This window comes from Mizuhopecten yessoensis, unplaced genomic scaffold (assembly GCF_002113885.1).
Source record: "Mizuhopecten yessoensis strain PY_sf001 unplaced genomic scaffold, ASM211388v2 scaffold2249, whole genome shotgun sequence".
NCBI lineage: Eukaryota > Metazoa > Mollusca > Bivalvia > Pectinida > Pectinidae > Mizuhopecten > Mizuhopecten yessoensis.
In genome coordinates this window covers 170,731-195,379 of record NW_018404452.1, presented here as the reverse complement: position 1 = coordinate 195,379, position 24,649 = coordinate 170,731, and the positions used below count along the sequence as shown (strand labels likewise).

The 24,649-nt window shown below is 35.9% G+C and overlaps 1 protein-coding gene across 1 annotated transcript in view; it reads right to left on the bottom strand.

Moving 5' to 3' along the window:
* The window catches only part of LOC110445369, a gene marked incomplete at its 5' end in the record, with an annotated part of 208,636 nt that overhangs the window by 14,608 nt on the left and 169,379 nt on the right, over window positions 1-24,649 (bottom strand). Inside the window, 10 exons of the mRNA XM_021489943.1 lie at window positions 769-917; window positions 2,985-3,265; window positions 7,876-8,044; window positions 12,446-12,492; window positions 12,840-12,950; window positions 13,391-13,508; window positions 14,108-14,221; window positions 15,820-15,954; window positions 17,982-18,166; window positions 21,390-21,567. Of these exons, the coding sequence (XP_021345618.1) occupies window positions 769-917; window positions 2,985-3,265; window positions 7,876-8,044; window positions 12,446-12,492; window positions 12,840-12,950; window positions 13,391-13,508; window positions 14,108-14,221; window positions 15,820-15,954; window positions 17,982-18,166; window positions 21,390-21,567 (1,487 nt within the window). The remainder of the gene's footprint in view (window positions 1-768; window positions 918-2,984; window positions 3,266-7,875; window positions 8,045-12,445; window positions 12,493-12,839; window positions 12,951-13,390; window positions 13,509-14,107; window positions 14,222-15,819; window positions 15,955-17,981; window positions 18,167-21,389; window positions 21,568-24,649) is intronic.

The following is a 24,649-nucleotide window of genomic DNA, read 5'->3' as shown; positions in this document are numbered from 1 at the left end:
ATTGCTGTTGTTGTGTTTTGGTATCTCTTTAGTTGTTGTTGTTGTAGTGTTTTAGTATCTCTGTTGTGGTTGCTGTTGTTGTTTTGTTGTATGACGTCTTTTGCTGTTGTTTTGTTTTGGTATCTTTTCTGTTGCTGTTGTTGTGTTTTGCTATCTAATGCTATCCGTCCATTGATCTATCCGTAAACATGTTTCTGTGAATGCAACTAGACCCAAATTATCTAAAATCTGTAATCATCATGTGCATCATATGACGATAAGAATTTCCTAAAATTTGGATTTATTATTTCTACAAGAGTTTCAGGCATTTTATATCTTTGATTTTCCCCTTTGCAGAACACTTTCTTGCTATATCAACTTATCTTGTAGTTATGAAATGAATATTATGACTATCTGTATGTGTCACATAAATCATATGAAGATTTTAATACCGTAAAATTAGGACCCTATGTCAATTGTTGAGTTATATTTGTATTTCAGATTTTCCCTTGTAGATACATTTCATAGCATTCTATGACTTGTCAAATTACTACTTCAGGGCATGTTTCTATTTTGCAGAGTATAACACTCCTTTCTAAATCATATTGATAACACCAACCTACTGGCTTGAAGTGTTCCTGATTTTTCTTGAAGTAGTATTATTACTTCATAATTATTTCACAACGAATCATTTGTTATATAGCCAAGTCCATTTCAAAATGCTACACAAAGAAAGACAAAATACATTGAGGACAGGGTTTCCCAAACCATGTGTTGCCAAGTACTTACAAAACATATTGGAGAGTGTTTCTCTCTCGTGTCCACACATATACCATTGGCCGGCACGAAGCCGTACTTAATTTTGACAATGTCATGACAGCGTTCAATGTCATCTTCTGTTAGCAGGTCTACTTGTAACATCTTCAGGTGGTTGGGGACTGTATGTAAAGAGAACATAGTCAGTGGTAGAATTAATAAGACATGAGGATATAACTAGAGCGATAAGCCAAAGGCTAACATAAACCTTCGTTCTTCCATGACGAAGTTCAAAATGGAAATTATTTGTAATATAAATTAAGAAATGACAATAGGTGCAAAATGTCTTTAAAACTTGTTAAAATATTAGGTGATGTCTATATATACTTATTAGTTTTAGATAGGGGATGTTACCAACGTTCCCTAAACTATCATTTACGTACGTATATCTATCAGAGACAAAAACAGCTACTATAATACAGCAACTTATAAGTCAGTGTTCAACATGAATTATTTCGCTTATGTATCTCTTCCAAATAGTATCAACAAATCGGTTCATTTGTTTTCTAAAAAAAAAGCAAAAAAAAAAAGAAAAATTGAAATTGACAAGGCACCTTAGGACCTTCCTTTCTAATATAATTGAATGATATTATTTTGATTTTTAAAAATGTTTATGGAATCCATCAATGCGCTTTTTAAAGGATTCTCCTGCTTGACTAGTTGAAATTTCTCCATTTACACTGTAGTAAGATTTACCTCCTTCCCAAGGAGTAATGGCGGACCCAGTGGGTGATGAAGTTCCATATCTTTTTAAAGCGCCTTTGGACCTTTCTATCCAAGAAGGGAATTGGATTAAATCATTTCTAGGTCTTAACTAAAAGAAATAAAGCCACTATTTTTTGACACTTTAGGACCAACCCCCAGGTCGTACTGTTCAGTCAGGGTTACACTTTCGCATCATTGTGTCATCATATGGTGTGATTACAGTACAATTTGAATTCTTTCCTACTGAAAATAAACATAATATACCCAAATAGGTTATTTCCGTTTATAAACTAGAGAAACTTCCTATCTTCCTGAGGGGAGAATGGACGATCTTGGCGTAATGACATTCACCTTTTATTTATAAGAACTTTTCCATCCATGAAGAGGCCAGAAGACATTTTAGTAAATTCGACCCCATTTGGCATGGCCCCTCATGCTCCTTGATGCTTAAATCAATATACATCACAAGTTTGGATTGCTTTTGACCATAGATCCTTTCTGCAAAATGTCATTGATGTTAAAGTCTATGAGGAAATATCACCGCTAGACCCATAACAATGAGCATCACAGTGAAGACATATTTGTGATATGCAAAACTCTTAGTAAACTAGAACTGTCGCCTATGGGCTAACTAATACCCCCGCATTCCGGCTGCTCGTTGCCCCCTGTAGGGTCAAGGATCAAGGGTCATGAAAAAGTCTAACCTCAGATGTCGTATCGACAGACCAATGGAAAAGAAAAACACCACTTCTGTGACCTTTGACTTAATGACCTCGGAATTTCGTCACAATGAAGTTTTGCATCAATGCTACAATCACTTCAAGTTACGTGTACACAAAATACCTACCATTTCTGTGATAATTAGCCGTTTCAGTAACATAATGCATCTGTGACCTTCGACCTTTGACCTCATAACCTTGGAAGTTTGTCATAATAAAAGCCTGTATAATTGGATACAATACTCTTATTATATGTGTATACAAAATATCTACTGTTTCCAAATTTTAATATATATGTGTATACAAAATGCCTTTCGTTTCCGAAATATTTAGCCATTTCAGTAACGTAATTCATTCGTGACCTTTGACCTTCAAAACGCGGAATGCTGAAACCTGACAAGGAAACCCATTATGTATGTTAAAGATTATTGCTTCTAGTATAACAATACCAAATTTGGAAGGAATTGAAAAAATAAATAAAAAAGTTCGTTTTCTATACAATGTAATGGTCTAGAGAAGGTTTATGAACCAATGGCCATATCGGGAGATATCCCTATGAAAAGAACATTACGCACATCTGCAAGCTGCAAGGATTCTTATCAGCAAATTTCATTGTAATCCTTCCAGACGTTTAGGGGAGTACACGTTACTACATTGCGTCCACAGACGGACGGACGGACGGACGGACAACCTGATCCCAGTATACCCCCTAACTTCGTTGCGGAGGGTATAATTACCAAACGTTATACGGACTTGTATACTTACTACTACCATATTCCGTTGCACCCCAGCCAAGAACAAAACAGGAATGGTATGAGTAGATATCTGTTGTTGACGGTGGTAAGCAAACGGAGCTGAGGTATGTTGATTCGTCCACAGGCGAAGTCAACTCTATGAGAGCAAAATCGTTTTGTATTTCATTGTTAGAAAGGATGACGTCTGGATGTAGAGTCACTTTCGCAATATGCATTTCTTTTCCTTGTGTATGAAATTTGTCAATCTGTACAGCTCCTCCTAGTAGGTAATACAAGCCCTCCTCATAATCACTGCAAGTATAACAACAGTTGTTTTAAAAATAAAATTCACGGAATGACTCTTTCGAGATGCTTGTTTTTTACTTGTGTTTTTGTACTTAAGGGGCCTTGTACCATTGTCAAAAACTGTAACTGTGGAAAAACATCAGAGAATTTAGACCGGAATTCGAACCCTGGACTTCATATTGTATCGCACTAACCACTTAAGCTGTCTTGTCAACGGCAGCACCCTGGCCCTACTGTGGTATAGTAAAGTGTCCTGGCCCTACTGTGATATATTAAAGTATCCTGGCCCTACTGTGGTATATTAAAGTGTCCTGGCCCTACTGCGGTATATTAAAGTGTCCTGGCCCTACTGTGGTATATTAAAGTGTCCTGGCCTAACTGTGGTATATTAAAGTGCCCTGGCCTAACTGTGGTATATTAAAGTGTCCTGGCCCTACTGTGGTATATCCAAACGGAAATTAAAGTGCGCAGTGCAGTGGGACAGAGATCCTTCAAAGGACATTTGCCATTTTCTTTTCTTCCGAATTCACACAAAAATGTATTCCAAATTTGAATGAAACATTGAATCAAGATTACTATCCATCAATGTCCACCAATTTCTCTACCTCAAATTTTTTTTTTCGTTTTAGTTGTTATTTCTTAAGATATGAAAATACCTATCGTTCATATGCGTGAAATTTCACGGTTGTTTCTTCTCCCTGTTGTGGTTTAGCATTGTAGCTCTTCCTATAAGAATATCAAAACAATTCTTCTGGTAATAGTTTGTTTTCTATTTGGAAGCCTCACACGTACATTTTACATATAAAGTCTAAGTTAAGAGTGTTCACTTCAATTTTCTGATCGTAAAGGTTTTCGTTTTCTTGAGAGTAACCTCCATGCTTTCAACACAGTATTTAGATATTGTAATTGAATCAATATTGACGGGCTTGGTCCTAATATCATGGTTTAAGTCACTAATATTGATTTTTAATGGATAAACACTCTCATGATTTCTCTTGAAACCATTTTTTCTTGTGTGATATTAATTCCAATGTAATTGACTATGTCATTAACTGAGAGTTTTAATCTCGTTGTCACTATTCTAGTTTTTGAGAATGCGATATTCAATGTCATTGACACTTGATTACATACAGTATAATGCGAATTAAAACATTTAATAAGCAATATTTTTTATGGAGGTTAGCAGCACTTGACTAGCAGTTTAATGACGAAGTGTGTCCATTTAATTGACAGTATGTTGATGAATGTTAGCTACATTTACTAAGCAGTATGTTATTGGAAGGTAACTCACTTAATTAGAAGTAGCTTGATGGGAGATGAAACACTTAATTAGCAGTTCATTAATGGAGAAATTTAAGTTAATTACCAATATCTTTATGGAAGGAAACTCCACTGAATCAGCAATACTTTGGTGGTAGTTATCTATTCCTATTTGGCAATCTATTTGATTGGAGGCGATTCCTCTAATTAAGTAGCTAATTGTTTGGAGGAACCCATATCGTTAGGCAACACACAGTAAAAAATGTTAGAATGCTAACAATAAAGGACATTGCTGAGCAATATAACAGTGTTCATGAATAGAAGATATGTATTGCAATATCAATAGCGTAATAAACGTTTGTTTATTAATTGGCGGTAACCTATTAAGCCAGTCGTAATGGGGGTAGGAGTGGTTACAACTCATTTAAGTGTCGGAATTTTGATGAGAATGATCTATACCTCATTAATAATAGCCATAATATCAAAGGGCGGTAACTCGACTTAGTTTTCAGTTTATTGATGGGAGCTTACTATACCTAATTAGTCGTTCATTTAATGGGAGATAACTCCCCCTAAATTGTAGATTGTTAGCAGGAAAAAAAATCTCTTCATTTGCAGTTTATTGAGAAACTTTGCCAGTGGATATATCTAAAGCACTTATATTGATGGCAATTTATTTATACAAAATGTTTATTTTTTTTGCATTGGGAAATTAATAAGGGCTGATCAAAATAAGTTTAATGGGTCACGCCTAGCCTAATGTAACAAATTTTATTCTTAAAACAACAACAAAAAGGGCATTTTGGAATTTATTGTGACAAGCTTCATTTGTTTTTGAGTTTAGTTCTTTTCCCCCCCACCTTTTGTGGTTAAAATATGAATATCTCAACGTTATGTATGTGATGAAGGTCAGTTTGAACCATAAACACACGAATCTTGTTTCTTAGACCACAAGGCACCTAGTCTCACCGCACTGTGGTTTTTCGTATAGATAATAATCTCCACTAATTCCCTTTTTATATTACTGTAGCACAGTTGGGTCCATCCTCATATCCAGGATTTTATCTACACCCCTGGAATATGTCATAGCAAAATTAATGGCTCAGTGTGCGCCACCTTGTTGATGAGACAAGAATACTAGTTCGATCCTTTGATGTACATCCAAATAATCTCGCGGTCACGTAACGGTAAAAATTGACAGGCTCTGAAGTCGGCCGTTTCTCCTTTGTAATCTTCAAAGGACAGTTACCAGCCTAGCGATTGTTAAGTTTTTTTTTTTACCTGACACCAATCAAACAGCTATCTTCGTGCCTTCAATTTTTCTATGACATCTTCCAGGGGCGTAGAGAGCGAAAGTGAGCGTAACTCCTGTATATCCAGGATGAGTTGGGTCAGAAAGCTTCCATTGACCTGGTAGCTCAATTGTTTAGAGTGATAGTATAAATATAGGAAGACCATGGTCTCACTGTGCTGACTGTTCACACTGAGACACTGTTGTTGATTATATTTTGTTGATTTAATCTTTATTTGTTTGCATATGAGTCCCCACAAGGGCTGGTATTCTTATTTTTAGAAATGACTAGTTAAAACTTTAATCATGCCTGAAAAAACAATGGTTACAGATTTCGGCAGTGCAGTGGTACGGGGATCATAAATGAAAAACATATAGTTCATCATTGTTCTTAATCTGCTATTTGGCATTTATAATCAACACAGAATTAGCTACATTGCTTTTGGGTTTTTCCTACCTTTGCTTGATAATCAATCGAGTCGTGTTTTCTAGATGGCCCTTAGGGAAGTCACAATAACAACACCGTTTGTAATAGACGCTAATGGAATGTGATACAATAGGTTTGTAATAAACACCCGTAAACACCTACTTTATCTTACCTTGACATTCATTCGAGCCAATGAAGACGACCAGGGGAGCTACCAATTTAACCAATATTGGGTTTTTGTAATTATTGGTCACTGGGAGTAAAATGAAGCCAAAAATTATCGAAAACTAGCCGGTATTGTATTTTCGTTCAAATTAAGCAGTATTTCAATTATCCAAGTACAATGCAAGTTGGTTTGAATGTAATTCATTTATTTTACTTCCAAGCGCAATCAATTTCGTCAATTAGTTATACATGTAGCTTGGCAAGGGGTTAGAAAAGGTACCCCTATTGAACATGATGTGTCAGATGTAGAAATGTGAATAAATTGATAAAACCAGCGCTCCATTTATGTTTGCGCGTAAATCATGTGACATAATCAAGGGGTCCAACTCCAAATGATAACTTGTAATTCGGTCATTCAGCCGACATGAAAGTATCTAATTTGAGAAATAGCCATAACAAACGAATTTTCAAAATCCAAGATGGCTGCCCAACAGCCATTTTTTGTTGATCAAAAATAATGCACAACTCTGGGACACAGGGAACCTTGGTATGGAATTAGAGGAAGATTTGTCAAGAAGTTCTTGAGTAACAGTGATAATTTGATAAACTTCAAATTTCAAAATTCAAGATGTCTGACAGACAGCAATCTCGTTTATTAGTCAGTCGAAAAAAGATAAACCTACGTATGAAATTAGAGAAAGATCTGTTATGTATTTCCTGAGAAATAGCGATAACAATCTACAACTGTCATAATCCAGAATGGCTGACTAGAAATAGAATTTGAAAAAGACCTGTCAAGTACTTTTTCAGAAATATAGCAACTAAAACCTAAAGCTGTAAAAATACAAGCAGCCATCATGCTTTTCTGATGAGTCTCACAGTATAACATGTAAAGTAAAGACCAAGGAGAACTTTGAACATTGAAATTAGAGAAAGATTCATCAAGTTGTTCTTGAGAATAGTGATAGCAAGAACTGTTAAAAGATTGACGATGGATAGACAGACGGTCCACGAACTAAAGATGATTTGAACAGCAGTGATTTGATGACGGTGGTCTTAAATTATATCTATGCAAGTGATATATCTCATCTTGCTTCAAATGAGTTAAGTCTCATACAATACTGCTGACTATTTAGTTATAAGCAAAACCAGTAATATCGCGGAAAGGAAAGAATGTGAATGCTTTATGAATGAAAATAATGGAATTTTCTCCTACCTTGAGGGTGTTACGAAGAAAACTCCAACCCGGGAGGGGATATATTGATTGTCTTATCCGTGGCTCTGCCGAGCGTTCTCTCTCTATATAGGGGATGATTAATTTCCTTCCACTTTCATATTATGATACTAAATTGCACACGACCTCTCCAGTTTAGAGCTGTTTATGACTTTATATCTGATTGTTCAAGTAAAATCAAAGTATTCTTTCGTGCCACGGCTATTCCATATACCCTAGGAGGTGAATGGTGTACTTACTCCACACAGTGGGCAGCGGTGAGCACATGCTTAGGGCCGATGAGTGAAGCTCCGCACCAGTGTCCCCTATCCGTTTTGTGTAAGGAAAGCATGGAAGGGTAAAATCCAAGGGGTGTATCGTACCCATTTATAACCCTCTCCACTGGTGACAACGCCGAGGCTCCACACTCTGTATCAAATAAAATTGTGCAAGTGCTGGAAATCAGTTGGCATATTAAATGAAAGAAGAATTTTCAAAAGAAATAATGACTGTTCAGCTCCACTTTTTATTTTTTGCGTTAAAGTGTATACAGCTGAAAAACTACTACACACATTATTATATACTGTTTTTATATACATAATTATGTTCTGTTTCTATATCCATAATAATATACTGTTTTTATATACATAATTATATACTGTTTGTATATACATAATTATATACTGTTTTTATATACATAATTATATACTGTTTTATACACATATGCACAGTGAACAATCAAGGTCAATCTAGAAAAATTCATTTAAAAATGTAATCACTTACACTTTTAAACTCAAAGTTAATTTTTAAGTTTGCCTTTTTTTCTTCAAAAGTGAGAGTTACTTTTTAAGTTTAAAACATATGACCACTTAGCGTTGGACTGCTTTCAGTTTACATATCAATAATTATATTTACAATTTTTTAAATATGCTACGTAATCTCATAGGCATTAAATCGTCATATTTAGCAATCGGTTTTTTTGAAATCAATGTAGTATAACACGGCAATCTGTCTACGGAGAGTCAGAAGTATTCAACGCTTCAAATATGACGTTGATGACGTCAACAATTAGGTTATGGAGTTCCTAGCCGTTAAAACACACAAAAAGTTGGAGTAATATTGACTGCTTTGAAGGGCGATTCACCTACTTCAAATTGCGTTGCTGCTCATCAGCTTAGCTTTCAATTCTTTACAGGAGCCATTTTTATCTTCACATAATAAGGTGGCCAAGTAGCCATCTTGGATTTCAAATATAGTAATAATTTAAAAACCAATTAGTATCAATTTAATAGTTTTCAAGCCATTAAAGTTCCAAATCTTATTTCACTAATAATAATGATTATGGATAGGGTAAAGCATGACTAATGTTTTTAACAGTAATCATTATTATTAGCGTGCGAGATGTGGTCTAGTTTTTACTGTAACTTGTTTGTGTATTATTTCGTAGAAGCGTACGAGGTGTGGACTTGATTTTACTGTAATTTGTTTGTGTATTATTTCGTAGAAGCGTACGAGGTATGGTCTTGTTTTTACTGTAATTTGTTTGTGTATTATTTCGCAGAAGCGTACGAGGTGTGGTCTTGTTTAGGTATTATTTCGTAGAAGCGTACGAGGTATGGTCCTGTTTATGTATTATTTCGTAGAAGCGTAAGAGGTGTGGTATTGTTTATGTATTATTTCGTAGAAGCGTCCGAGGCGTGGTCCTGTTTATGTATTATTTCGTAGAAGCGTAAGAGGTGTGGTATTGTTTATGTATTATTTCGTAGAAGCGGCCGAGGTGTGGTCTTGTTTGTGTATTATATCGTAGAAGAGTACGAGGTGTGGTCTTGTTTATGTATTATATCGTAGAAGCGTCCGAGGTGTGGTCTTGTTTATTTATTATTTCGTAGAAGCGTACGAGGTATGGTCTTGTTTTTACTGTAATTTGTTTGTGTATTATTTCGCAGAAGCGTACGAGGTGTGGTCTTGTTTATTTATTATTTCGTAGAAGCGTCCGAGGTGTACTGTAACTTGTTTGTGTATTATTTCGTAGAAGCTTCCGAGGTGTGGTCTTGTTTATGTATTGTTTCGTAGAAGCGTACGAGGTGTGGTCTTGTTTATTTATTATTTCGTAGAAGCGTCCGAGGTGTGGTCTTGTTTATGTAATATTTCGTAGAAGCGTCTGAGGGGTGGGCTTGTTTGTGTATTATTTCGTAGAAGCGCACGAGGTGTGGTCTTGTTTATGTATTATATCGTAGAAGCGTCTGAGGTGTGGTCTTGTTTTTGTATTATTTCGTAGAAGCGTCCGAGGTGTGGTCTTGTTTATTTATTATTTCGTAGAAGCGTACGAGGTATGGTCTTGTTTTTACTGTAATTTGTTTGTGTATTATTTCGCAGAAGCGTACGAGGTGTGGTCTTGTTTATTTATTATTTCGTAGAAGCGTCCGAGGTGTGCTCTTGTTTGTGCATTATATCGTAGAAGCGTCTGAGGTGTGGTCTTGTTTGTGTATTATATCGTAGAAGAGTACGAGGTGTGGTCTTGTTTATGTATTATATCGTAGAAGCGTCCTAGGTGTGGTCTTGTTTGTGTATTATTTCGTAGCAGCGTCCGAGGTGTGGTCTTGTTTATGTATTATATCGTAGAAGCGTCCGAGGTGTGGTCTTGTTTTTACTGTAATTTGTTTGTGTATTATTTCGCAGAAGCGTACGAGGTGTGGTCTTGTTTTTACTGTAATTTGTTTGTGTATTATTTCGCAGAAGCGTACGAGGTGTGGTCTTGTTTACGTATTATTTCGTAGAAGCGTCCGAGGTGTACTGTAACTTGTTTGTGTATTATTTCGTAGAAGCTTCCGAGGTGTGGTCTTGTTTATGTATTGTTTCGTAGAAGCGTACGAGGTGTGGTCTTGTTTATTTATTATTTCGTAGAAGCGTACGAGGTGTGCTCTTGATTTTACTGTAATTTGTTTGTGTATTATTTCGCAGAAGCGTACGAGGTGTGGTCTTGTTTATTTATTATTTCGTAGAAGCGTCCGAGGTGTGGTCTTGTTTATGTAATATTTCGTAGAAGCGTCTGAGGGGTGGGCTTGTTTGTGTATTATTTCGTAGAAGCGTACGAGGGGTGGTCTTGTTTGTGTATTATATCGTAGAAGCGTCCGAGGTGTGGTCCTGTTTGTGTATTATATCGTAGAAGCGTCCGAGGTGTGGTCTTGTTTATGTAATATTTCGTAGAAGCGTCTGAGGTGTGTTCTTGTTTGTGTATTATTTCGTAGAAGCTTCCGAGGTGTGGTCTTGTTTATGTATTATATCGTAGAAGCGTCCGAGGTGTGGTCTTGTTTATGTATTATATCGTAGAAGCGTACGAGGTGTGGTCTTGTTTTTACTGTAATTTGTTTGTGTATTATTTCGCAGAAGCGTACGAGGTGTGGTCTTGTTTATTTATTATTTCGTAGAAGCGTCCGAGGTGTGGTCCTGTTTGTGTATTATATCGTAGAAGCGTCCGAGGTGTGGTCCTGTTTGTGTATTATATCGTAGAAGCGTCCGAGGTGTGGTCTTGTTTATTTATTATTTCGTAGAAGCGTCCGAGGTGTTGTCTTGTTTATGTATTATTTCGTAGAAGCGTAAGAGGTGTGGTATTGTTTATGTATTATTTCGTAGAAGCGTCTGAGGAGTAGTCTTGTTTGTGTATTATTTCGTAGAATCGTCCGAGCTGTGGTCTTGTTTGTGTATTATTTCGTAGTCGTAGAAGCGTACGAGGTGTGGACTTGATTTTACTGTAATTTGTTTGTGTATTATTTCGCAGAAGCGTACGAGGTGTGGTCTTGTTTATTTATTATTTCGTAGAAGCGTACGAGGTGTGGACTTGATTTTACTGTAATTTGTTTGTGTATTATTTCGCAGAAGCGTACGAGGTGTGGTCTTGTTTTTGTATTATTTCGTAGAAGCGTCCGAGGTGTGGTCTTGTTTATTTATTATTTCGTAGAAGCGTACGAGGTATGGTCCTGTTTATGTATTATTTCGTAGAAGCGTACGAGGTGTGGACTTGATTTTACTGTAATTTGTTTGTGTATTATTTCGCAGAAGCGTACGAGGTGTGGTCTTGTTTAGGTATTATTTCGTAGAAGCGTCCGAGGTGTGGTATTGTTTGTGTATTATTTCGTAGAAGCGTACGAGGTATGGTCCTGTTTATGTATTATTTCGTAGAAGCGTAAGAGGTGTGGTATTGTTTATGTATTATTTCGTAGAAGCGTCCGCGGTGTGGTCTTGTTTATGTATTATTTCGTAGAAGCGTAAGAGGTGTGGTATTGTTTATGTATTATTTCGTAGAAGCGTACGAGGTGTGGTCTTGTTATGCGATTTTGAGGGGAGAGTTACTGTGTGGTTTATGTTATAAGGTTCTCACACAAATGTATTAGTTTTCAGACTAAAGAGCAAACACAACTTTGGCCTTGTATATGCGTTTATTTTTAGATGTGAGATGAATTTACTTTTAAGCAACCTTCTCAAAAATCTATTGATTTGTTTGCTTTTTTGTAACATTGTCGTGAAAGTGTTTGATTCCATAATAGTCCAAACATTTAAATAGGACCTCTCTGTAAAATGAATCAGTTATATTTGTTTATCAAACTCTCCTAGAGCAGTCTTTTCAAAGCAAGGCTATCAAAATGATTTATTTGAATACAAATGCTGAATATCTATTTGAAAATACAGCAATTGAAACTAGATGTAATGGAATTCAAAATAACGATTTTATGAATCCAAAGACAAAAATGAAAAATAAATGAAAATTAAATTAAAATTAAAAATTATCGACCTTGAGTGGGAAATACCGACCTTGAGGGGAAACATACTGACCTTGAGGTTTACATTGGAGCTTCAATACAATACAGTCACTGGAACCACTAGAATAACAAGAATTTCACATAATTGGATATCTCGCTTGACCCTGCTTTGACCTTCAAAGGCACACAAACTTGGTTCAATTCAACTTTTATAATTTCTATTTAAAATACGAAGAATAAATATTTTAAATTCAAATCTTAAATTTTAATTTTGTAACATTTGAACTTATTTTCAAACATAAACTTTTAAATTGAATTTAATCTGTAGTTTAAATTCAGAAAAAAAACCTTAAATGCTAAACTCATACGTATATCAAAGTTAAATTTAAAATAATGAAAGTTAACATGTTTTGTATGATATTTTACCATTAGACAAATGCAGTGAGTGTATGAAGAGGCTAGCTCACCTTGTGGGTTGTATGGTGTGACTACGGATGGTACCCTCACTGTCAGTTGTGTAGTCCATGGTCACCGTGCTGCTGCTGTTAATTGCAGACTCGGGGAACGACAAAAACGCCCTGTCACCAACAAATAAGTAAATGTATATTTTAATTAATTTCATGATATTCCAGCAATATGTAGTAACATTTAATTAAAAATAAAATATGAGCAAACGTCAAGAGACTTTTTTAAATTTTATAACAATTATAAAACAAGTTTTATCAACTTATAATATTCACTTTTGTTGGCCCGGATATTATCGCGCAGGGCTTCTTATTGTTAAAGGAAAGCGGAGTACCCGGATAAACCCCACGTGTTCGGGCAGGTGTCCCCGTACCTGTTAACGTCTTGTAAGATAATCGATTTTTGGCCACCTTGGTGAAGGGTGAGTGCACTTTCCACTGCGCCACCCGACCACCATTTTAACTGGTATTGCATTATATTTGATATCATACTGTAAATAACGTGCTGTATCAGATATCGTGCTGTTCTTTATCACCTGTTGTGCAATACTCACCCTGAAGTGGCAAGAGCACATAGATACCCAGCCAACCTCGTGTCCTGCTCAGGCATGCAAATGTGTAACCAGTCGCCAACATGGTTTACCTCTACTGTATAGTCGTTGTTGATTCTTACTGTAAAATAAAACAACGACAATTCTATTAATTTTAATTTCATTATATAAACATATTTACATTTGCTATGCATTCTTCCATTGCAATGCATTTAGAAGGCAAATGTTGTTATGAGACTATAACAACATTCGCTATTGTGACGTTGTCAATCTATATTGTGACGTCATCAATTTCATTGTTGTCAACACTTAATTTGCTGTTCAAAGACTGTTCGAAATAACTAAATAAAGCATAACTTCTATATCAAAATGTAAATAAAAGTAATGAATATTTTAGCAAATGTTGTTATGGTCCTGTAACACACATTTCTATGGCTGACAAACTTACATAAAGCCTAACCGGTCTTGTTTAAGTTTGTCATCAATAGCAATGTGTGTTATATGACAATCCATTGATTAAATATGGGTTCAAAGAAGTAATGTGATCGGTGAATTANTTTGATGTACATCAAAGGATCAAACCTGTCTTGTGTCATCCACAAGGTGGCGCATACTGAACCTTTGCTCCTTTTATGACATATTCCAGTGGTTCAGAGAGTGAAAGTTAGCATAGCCTCTGTAGTATCGATGACGGGGTAGTGAACACATCTACATACTTACCACAGGAGAACTCGTCGGACCAGTCCCCACAATCGTTGTTACCGTCACATCGCTTAGACAAGGGCATGCACCTGTGGTTGTCACACTCATATTCATGTGCACTACTGCAGTTAGCTACAAAACACAAAGTTCTCAAAATGTTTGTATCGTGTGATGAAAACTCAAATGGATTAAAAGATATCCACATGTATGAACTGACAGACAGAAACAAACTTAGAATTCCTTGCTATCATGTTTTGACATTGATTAATGATGCTTTGAATTTCCATTTCTAATGATACTATTTAAACTCCAGGTTATGTGAGTTAGTCTAGTTCATGTGGCAAAATCTTGTTCTCATCAAAGTTCTGAGTAAATGTGTGTCAAAATAGAAACAAGTCCTTGGTTAACCTAACAACCAGTCCAAAGATTAACTTAGAAACCAGTTCTTATTTAACCTACCAACAAGTCCTAAGATAAACCTTGAGACCAGTTCTTGGTTAACCTACCAACCAGTCCTAAGACAAACCTTGAAACCAGTCCTTGGTTAACCAACCAACCAACCAGTCCTAAGGCAAACCTTGAAACCAGTCCTTGGTTTATTTACCAACCAGTCCTAAGATAAACCTTGAAACCAGTCCTTGTTTAACCTACCAACCAGTTATTGGTAAACCTACCAACCAGTGCTAAGATAAACCTTGAAACCAGTCCCCTTAGATAAACCAAGAAACCAGTTCTTAGATAAACCTACCAACCAGTCCTTAGATAAACCTACCAACCAGTCCTTAGATAAACCTACCAACCAGTCCTTAGATAAACCTACCAACCAATCCTTAGATAAACCTACCAACCAATCCTTAGATAAACCTACCAACCAATCCTTAGATAAACCTACCAACCAATCCTTAGATAAACCTACCAACCAATCCTTAGATAAACCTACCAACCAATCCTTAGATAAACCTACCAACCAATCCTTAGATAAACCTACCAACCAATCCTTAGATAAACCTACCAACCAATCCTTAGATAAACCTACCAACCAGTCCTTAGATAAACCTACCAACCAATCCTTAGATAAACCTACCAACCAATCCTTAGATAAACCTACCAACCAATCCTTAGATAAACCTACCAACCAGTCCTTAGATAAACCTACCAACCAGTCCTTAGATAAACCTACCAACCAGTCCTTAGATAAACCTAACAAATTAAAATGTTGTTCTAACGCAGTATTAGTGAATCCTTTCCAATCAGAAAATGTTTGGGTCTGCCAAACTGTTTAATCAGTAACCAAGGACAATTAATCACATGGTGTCAAAATGCAAATTTTGATGTTAATTTCAAAACGGTTTTCAGTCGACGTTTGTAATCTGGTGGAACTGGTAGCCTTGCAATTCAGCATGATTTTGTAAGTTTATTATAAACGAAATTCGACTTTAAGGAACGATAAAAATGCTACCTTTGCTGTATTAACATTAAGATGAGGATTAAAATGCATCGTTTTATCATTGATCATGGTATACAGTTCCGTTCAATCATGTTTTGTTCATTTTGGAGAATATATTGGCAATGGACCTGTGTTCCATACCATTAAAAATGTTAAAAGATGCATTTCTTTAAACAAATGAATACATTCATAGAAAATAAAAATATAACCATGGCCCAACTAAACTATAAATATCAGAAACAAACATTTTTAGAATAAACATGTAAGGGGAGATAATAATTACCACAGTAATGCTCGTCCTCAGCTTGTGGACAGTCTACAATGCCGTCACACCACTTCTCTGCCTTGACACAGGTAGCATTAGAAGGTTTAGTCATATCACCGGGGGAGACACAGGCCTTCTCACCAGCGATGCATACTGTCATGAAATAATGATATGTTAATAAATAAAATATAAAATGGTTCAGAAGAGAGATGAAAAAATAAAAAATAAAATGGTTAAGAAGAGAGATGAAGATACAACTGCTGTCACATCATGACTATTTGTAACTAGAGAACAGTGAACAGCTATTTGATCCCTGGGTCTAATATCATTATACTGTCACTATAACCAACTGAGCTGCCTGATCAAACAGCTATTTGATCCCCTTGATCTCATATAATTATACTGACACTATAACCAAATAAGCTGCCTGATCAAACAGCTATTTGGTCCCTGGGTCTCATATTATTATACTGTCACTATAACAAACTAAGTTCCCTGATCAAACAGCTATTTGATCCATGGGTCTCATAATATTACAATGTCACTATAACCAACTAAGCTGCCTGATCAAACAGCTATTTGGTCCCTGGGTCTCATATTATTATACTGTCACTATAACAAACTAAGTTCCCTGATCAAACAGCTATTTGATCCATGGGTCTCATACCATTATACTGTCGCTATAACCAACTGAGCTGCCTGATCAAACAACTATTTGATCCCTGGGTCTCATAATATTATAATGTCGCTATAACCAACTGAGCTGCCTGATCAAACAGCTATTTGATCCATGGGTCTCATAATATTATAATGTCTCTATAACCAACTGAGCTGCCTGATCAAACAGCTATTTGATCCCTGGGTCTCATACCATTATACTGTCACTATAACCAACTAAGCTGCCTGATCAAACAGATATTTGATCCATGGGTCTCATATCATTATACTGTCACTATAACCAACTAAACTGCCTGATCAAACAGCTGTTTGATCCATGGGTCTCATACCATTATACTGTCTCTATAACCAACTAAGCTGCCTGATCAAACAGCTATTTGGTCCATGGGTCTCATAATATGATAATGTCTCTATAACCAACTGAGCTGCCTGATCAAACAGCTATTTGATCCCTGGGTCTCATAATATTATAATGTCACTATAACCAACTGAGCTGCCTGATCAAACAGCTATTTGATCCATGGGCCTCATACCATTATACTGTCGCTATAACCAACTGAGCCGCCTGATCAAACAGCTATTTGGTCCCTGGGTCTCATAATATTATAATGTCACTATAACCAACTAAGCTGCCTGATCAAACAGCTTTTTGATCCCTGGATCTCATAATATTATAATGTCGCTATAACCAACTGAGCTGCCTGATCAAACAGCTATTTGGTCTATGGGTCTCATACCATTATACTGTCACTATAACCAACTAAGCTGCCGGATCAAACAGCTGTTTGATCAGGCAGCTAAGTTGGTTATAGTGACAGTATAATGGTATGAGACGCGTGGATCAAATAGCTGTTTGATCAGGCGGCTCAGTTGGTTATAATGTCGCTATAACCAACTGATCTGCCTGATCAAACAGCTATTTGGTCCCTGGTTCCCATAATATTATACTGTCACTATGACCAACTAAGCTGCCTGATCAAACAGCTATTTTGATCCCTGGGTCTCATAATATTATAATGTCGCTATAACCAACTAAGCTGCCTTATCAAACAGCTATTTGGTCCCTGGGTCTCATACTATTATACTGTCACTATAACCAACTAAGCTGCCTGATCAAACAGCTATTTGATCCCTGGGTCTCATACCAGTATACTGTCACTATAACCAACTTAGCTGCCTGATCAAACAGCTATTTGATCCACGGGTCTCATACCATTATATTGTTGCTATAACCAACTGAGCTGCCTGGTCAACGACAGTGTCTTTGCTCTTGAAAATCAGACAGATTGGACATAATTAAGACACTCATGTGTGGAATAATCTAGCTTTTCGCCTGTAGTGATAAAGGAATATTTAAGTATCTAAATAATAAATTGCTCAATGTCGACTTATATTAGTCTTTTTGTTGTTGATTGCAATAAAACCGAGCAGAGTTGACTAATGTGCATGTGTGTAAGTATATAAAAAGATGATGGCATAATAAATATATACACATATATTACCATCGTCTGAACATGCTATGGCCACTTGGTCATCAGTGGTACAATCAGCTTCTGTGATATTACACTCGTAAAGCATCTTCTCTGTACCATTGCAAGAAAATGTTTCGAACATCACAGCTCCACTGTTGGATCTAATCCTCCCATATTCCCCTCTCCTGAACGTCCTTGTGGTTATGTCATGGGGGCTAAAACACAAAATAATAGCTCCCACTTTAACCATAGGTATGGCAAAGAGATTAACGTATATCCAATCTGGGAATCAACTATTGTAGAGGAACATTCAATAGAGTCAAATTTCTAACCGGGATAGATGTAATAGACAGGAAACCAAATTAACAGCCACACGAAAATAACTTCAGGTCAACATGATTGAATAATTCAAACTCAAAAATAAAAAAAAAGACTTACATACTAACATTGGAAAGGCATTCATGAAGACTCTTGAAAAGGTACAAGAATAAAAGGAACCACCAATTTAATCAAATTTCTAACCTGGATAGATGTAATAGACAGGATTAAACCAAACCATTGATAAGGTAACACTTGAACAATGGAAAGGTCTACATCAAGACTATTGTGTACAAGGAGAACAAGATGAGATGTTACAGAAGAGTAAATTTTCAAAACTGAAGGTGATAGAAAGGCAAACATTATTCTTTCCCAACTTAGAAATTATTGTAGTGATTTAAAGTTTGATTTGCATCATGACCACCTAACTGATAGTCCAGTATGTACTTGTTCAGATGAGTTGGAAACAGTCTTTAATTTTTTTGTTAGAATGTCCTATTTACTATGATTTGAGGATTAATTTATTCAACTCACTCAGTAATTATGCCCTTGACCATAACCATATCGATATTGAAATTATTTTACTACATGGTTGTCCTAATTGTGAAGGTAATACAAACAGTCTAGTGCTTCGTGATATACATTACTTTATTGGGAAATCCAAACGTTTTAACTTTTACAAGATCTAGAAAGCCATTTTATTGACAAAAAACTGTAATTTTCTATGAAAACAGTTGAACATGGTTGTGAATTTATTTGATTATGTAATAAATATATATTTTCATTTAATTATTTTGTGCTCCTCTACACAATGTTTTACTTATACTTTTGATAAATGTACATATCGGGTTAAATCTGTAGATTAAATAGTTACATATAAATAATTAATACACAGTTTAGGTGGTGATGACCTGTGCAGTACTTGCACATGGACTTTTGGTCTATCTACTCAACTGTATCGAATGTTAAATAGTAACTCATGTGAACACGTGTAATTAAGATAATTAATAACTATATTTATGTTTTGTTTGGGTGTGTGTGTCTGTGTCGGTGTGTGTTTGTCCTATGTTGTATTGTAAATAATCAAAAGTGAGTTACCTCCCTTTAATTACTTTATCGTTTACATTTATGTATTTTCATTTCAAAATATCTATAAAATACATTTAGCTATAGTTCTATAATATTATTGTAATACTCTAGCCACCTATGGAAAGAATTCATATAAGCTTGCCTGTTATTCGATCCATTTGACCATAACACCATGTCAATAAAATCTGTTGAAATGAGAAGAGTAAACGTCTTCAAATTCATTGATTACTTGGTCGTAGTCAAAACAAAGGAATTTCTCCACCTCAAAACGTGAAAGTCTTCTTCAGCATGTGCCTCTCATAATGTCGTATCGTAATTTTAATAATGAATTAACAGCGACATTTAAACACTCTTGACTAGGTAATGTAAGGCAATGAGACGTGATCAATGGATCTGTAACTTTGACCTATGGATACAAATGTTTTACTTTGACCTTACAGTATTTATACAGAACTGTGACCTTGACATATCGACACATTTAACGAAATTTTAACAATGATCTGTGGATGCAGCTCAATACTTTAACCCTTGGATACCGATAATTATTCTAACCTATGGCTTCAGAACATAACTCTGACCTATGGATACAGATACTTACTTTGACCTATGGCTTCAGAACATAACTCTGACCTATGGATACAGAACTCTAACGTTGACTTATTAATACAGGTACTTACTTGGTCTATGGGTACAGAACTGAAACGTTGACTTATGAATGCAGGTAATTCCTTTGACCTATGGGTACAGAACTGAAACGTTGACCTTTGGATAAAGAACTGTAACGTTGACCTATGGATACAGGTCATTACTTCGATCTATGGGTACAAAACTGAAACGTTGACCTATGAATACAGAACTGTAACGTTGACTTATGAATACAGGTAATTACTTTGTCCTATGGATACATAACTGTAACAATGTCCTACGGATACATGTCATTACTCTAACCTATGGATACAGGTCATTACTCTAACCTATGGATACAGGTCCATACTTTGACCTATGGATACAGGTAATTAATTTGACCTATGGATACAGAACTTTAACGTTGACCAATGTATACAGGTCATTACTCTAACCTATGGATACAGGTCATTACTTTGACCTTGTGGCCATAGGTCATTACTCTGACCTATGGATACAGAACTGTAACGTTGACCTATGGATACAGGCCATTACTTTGACCTTGTAGCCATAGGGCATTACTCTGACCTATGGATACAGAACTGGAACGCTGACTTATGAATACAGGTACTTACTTTGACCTATGGATACAGAACTGTAACGTTAACCTATGGATACAGGTCATTACTCTAACCTATGGGTACAGAACTGTAACGTTAACCTATGGATAGGGGTAATTAATTTGACCTATGGATACAGGTCCATACTTTGACCTATGGATACAGGTAATTAATTTGACCTATGGATACAGAACTTTAACGTTGACCAATGTATACAGGTCATTACTCTAACCTATGGGTACAGAACTATAACGTTGCCCTATGGATACAGGTCATTACTTTGACCTTGTAGCCATAGGTCATTACTCTGACCTATGGATACAGAACTGTAACGTTGACTTATGAATACAGGTACTTACTTTGACCTATGGATACATAACTGTAACAACGACCTACGGATACAGGTCATTACTCTAACCTATGGGTACATAACTATAACGTTAACCTATTGATACAGGTCATTACTTTGACCTATGGATACAGAACTGTAACGTTAACCTATGGATACAGGTCATTACTCTAACCTATGGGTACAGAAATGTAACGTTGACCTATGGATACAGGTCATTACTCTGACCTATGGATACAGAACTGTAACTTTGATATATGGATACAGGTCATAACTCTGACCTATGGATACATAACTGTAGCAATGACCTACGAATACAGGTCATTACTCTGACCTATGGATACAGAACTGTAACTTTGACATATGGCAGGGGAACTTGACATAGCTAAACAATTAACAGACTGACACTTATAACTTTAAATACTTTATGATTCTCACCCAAATCCAAGTTGTCGACAGAGGACGTTTGTGTTATTATCGGTCCAAGCTGAGTGACACACTGCCTGGAACGAATTGTTGTTCGATGCTATTTCCACTCGACCATAACTCACTCTGTCCCCGCCCACAAGGCGAAATTCATAAGAAACTTGATCTGACGTATCTGTGTCTAGCTGATCTGTAAAACAATTTATTGTGAAATTGATTGTATCATCATCACTCTCTGAGTTAGCTAAACTGATATCTTTTATCGTAATTCAAGTACGGTTTACCGAGCTTTTTTTGCTGCAGTTTACTTTTCGCCTTTAAACACTCCGAAATAAGGGCGAATTTAGCATTACAGCGAACATTTGAAAACAACATAATAAACATAGTAATTGAATGCAAAGGGAGAATCTACGTATCGGGCGAAAATTAATTTTACTGTTTAAGGATGAAAATTCAACTGGGCGAACATTTCCTGGTAAACGCAAATGCTGACGGACAGACAGACACTGTTATTACTATAGGGCACCAAAATCTCAAATGTTTCACCCTAATAGATAGTTTTATGTAAAAATGATAATGTAATGTACGTCAGGTGATAATGCAATATACGTCAGGTGATAATGTAATGTACGTCAGGTGTAATGTACGTCAGGTGATAATGTAATGCACGTCAGGTGTACTGTAATGTACGTCAGATGATAATATAATGTACGTCAGGTGATAATGTAATGTACGTCAGGTGTACTGTAATGTACATCAGGTGATAATGTAATGTACGTCAGGTGTACTGTAATGTACATCAGGTGATAATGAAATGTACGTCAGGTGTAATGTAATGTACGTCATGTGAGAATGTTATGTACGTCAGGTGTAATGTAATGTACGTCATGTGAGAATGTTATGTACGTCAGGTGTAATGTAATGTACGTCATGTGAGAATGTTATGTACGTCAGGTGTAATGTAATGTACGTCATGTGAGAATGTTATGTACGTCAGGTGTAATGTAATGTACGTCATGTATACTGTAATGTACATCAGGTGATAATGTAATATACGTCAGGTGATAATGCAATGTACGTCAGGTGATAATGTAATGTACGTCAGGAGTACTGTAATGTACATCAGGTGATAATGTAAGGTACGTCAGGTGATAATGTTATAAACATCAAGTGATAATGTAATGTACGTCAGATGATAATGTAATGTGCATCATGTGTAATGTAACGTACGTCATGTGATATTGTAATGTACGAAAGGTGATAATGTTATAAACATCAGGTGATAATGTAAGGTACGTCAGGTGATAATGTTATAAACATCAAGTGATAATGTAATGTACGTCAGATGATAATGTAATGTACGTCAGGTGTAATGTAATGTATGTCATGTGTACTGTAATGTACGTCAGGTGTAGTGTAATGTACGTCAGGTGATAATGTAATGTACATCAGGTGATAATGTAAGGTACGTCAGGTGATAATGTTATAAACATCAAGTGATAATGTAATGTACGTCAGATGATAATGTAATGTGCATCATGTGTAATGTAACGTACGTCATGTGATATTGTAATGTACGAAAGGTGATAATGTTATAAACATCAGGTGATAATGTAAGGTACGTCAGGTGATAATGTTCTAAACATCAGGTGATAATGTAATGTACGTCAGATGATAATGTAATGTGCATCATGTGTAATGTAACGTACGTCATGTGATATTGTAATGTACGAAAGGTGATAATGTTATAAACATCAGGTGATCATGTAATGTACGTCAGGTGATAATGTAATGTACATCAGGTGATAATGTAAGGTACGTCAGGTGATAATGTTATAAACATCAAGTGATAATGTAATGTACGTCAGATGATAATGTAATGTGCATCATGTGTAATGTAACGTACGTCATGTGATATTGTAATGTACGAAAGGTGATAATGTTATAAACATCAGGTGATAATGTAAGGTACGTCAGGTGATAATGTTATAAACATCAGGTGATAATGTAATGTACGTCAGATGATAATGTAATGTGCATCATGTGTAATGTAACGTACGTCATGTGATATTGTAATGTACGAAAGGTGATAATGTTATAAACATCAGGTGATAATGTAAGGTACGTCAGGTGATAATGTTATAAACATCAGGTGATAATGTAAGGTACGTCAGGTGATAATGTTCTAAACATCAGGTGATAATGTAATGTACGTCAGATGATAATGTAATGTACGTCAGGTGTAATGTACGTCAGGTGATAATGTAATGCACGTCAGGTGTACTGTAATGTACGTCAGATGATAATGTAATGTACGTCAGGTGATAATGTATGTCAGGTGATAATGTAATGTACATCAGGTGATAATGTAAGGTACGTCAGGTGATAATGTTATAAACATCAGGTGATAATGTAAGGTACGTCAGGTGATAATGTTATAAACATCAAGTGATAATGTAATGTACGTCAGATGATAATGTAATGTGCATCATGTGTAATGTAACGTACGTCATGTGATATTGTAATGTACGAAAGGTGATAATGATATAAACATCAGGTGATAATGTAATGTACGTCAGATGATAATGTAATGTGCATCATGTGTAATGTAACGTACGTCATGTGATATTGTAATGTACGAAAGGTGATAATGTTATAAACATCAGGTGATCATGTAATGTACGTCAGGTGATAATGTAATGTAAGTCAGGTGATAATGTAATGTATGTCAGGTGATAATGTAATAAACGTCAGGTGATAATGTAATGTACGGCAGGTGTAGTGTACGTCAGGTGATTATGTATGTCAGGTGATAATGTAATATACGTTAGGTGTAATGTAATGTACGTCAGGTGTAATGTAATGTACGTCATGTGTACTGTAATATACATCAGGTGATAATGTAATGTACGTCAGGTGATAATGTAATGTACGTCAGGTGTAGTGTACGTCAGGTGATTATGTATGTCAGGTGATAATGTAATAAACGTTAGGTGTAATATAATGTACGTCAGGTGTAATGTAATGTACGTCATGTGTACTGTAATGTACATCAGGTGATTATGTAATGTACGTCATGTGATAATGTAATGTACGTCAGGTGATAATGTATGTCAGGTGATAATGTAATGTACATCAGGTGATAATGTATTATACGTTAGGTGTAATGTAATGTACGTCATGTGTACTGTAATATACATCAGGTGATAATGTAATGTACGTCAGGTGATAATGTTATGTACGTCAGATGTAATGTACGTCAGGTGTAATGT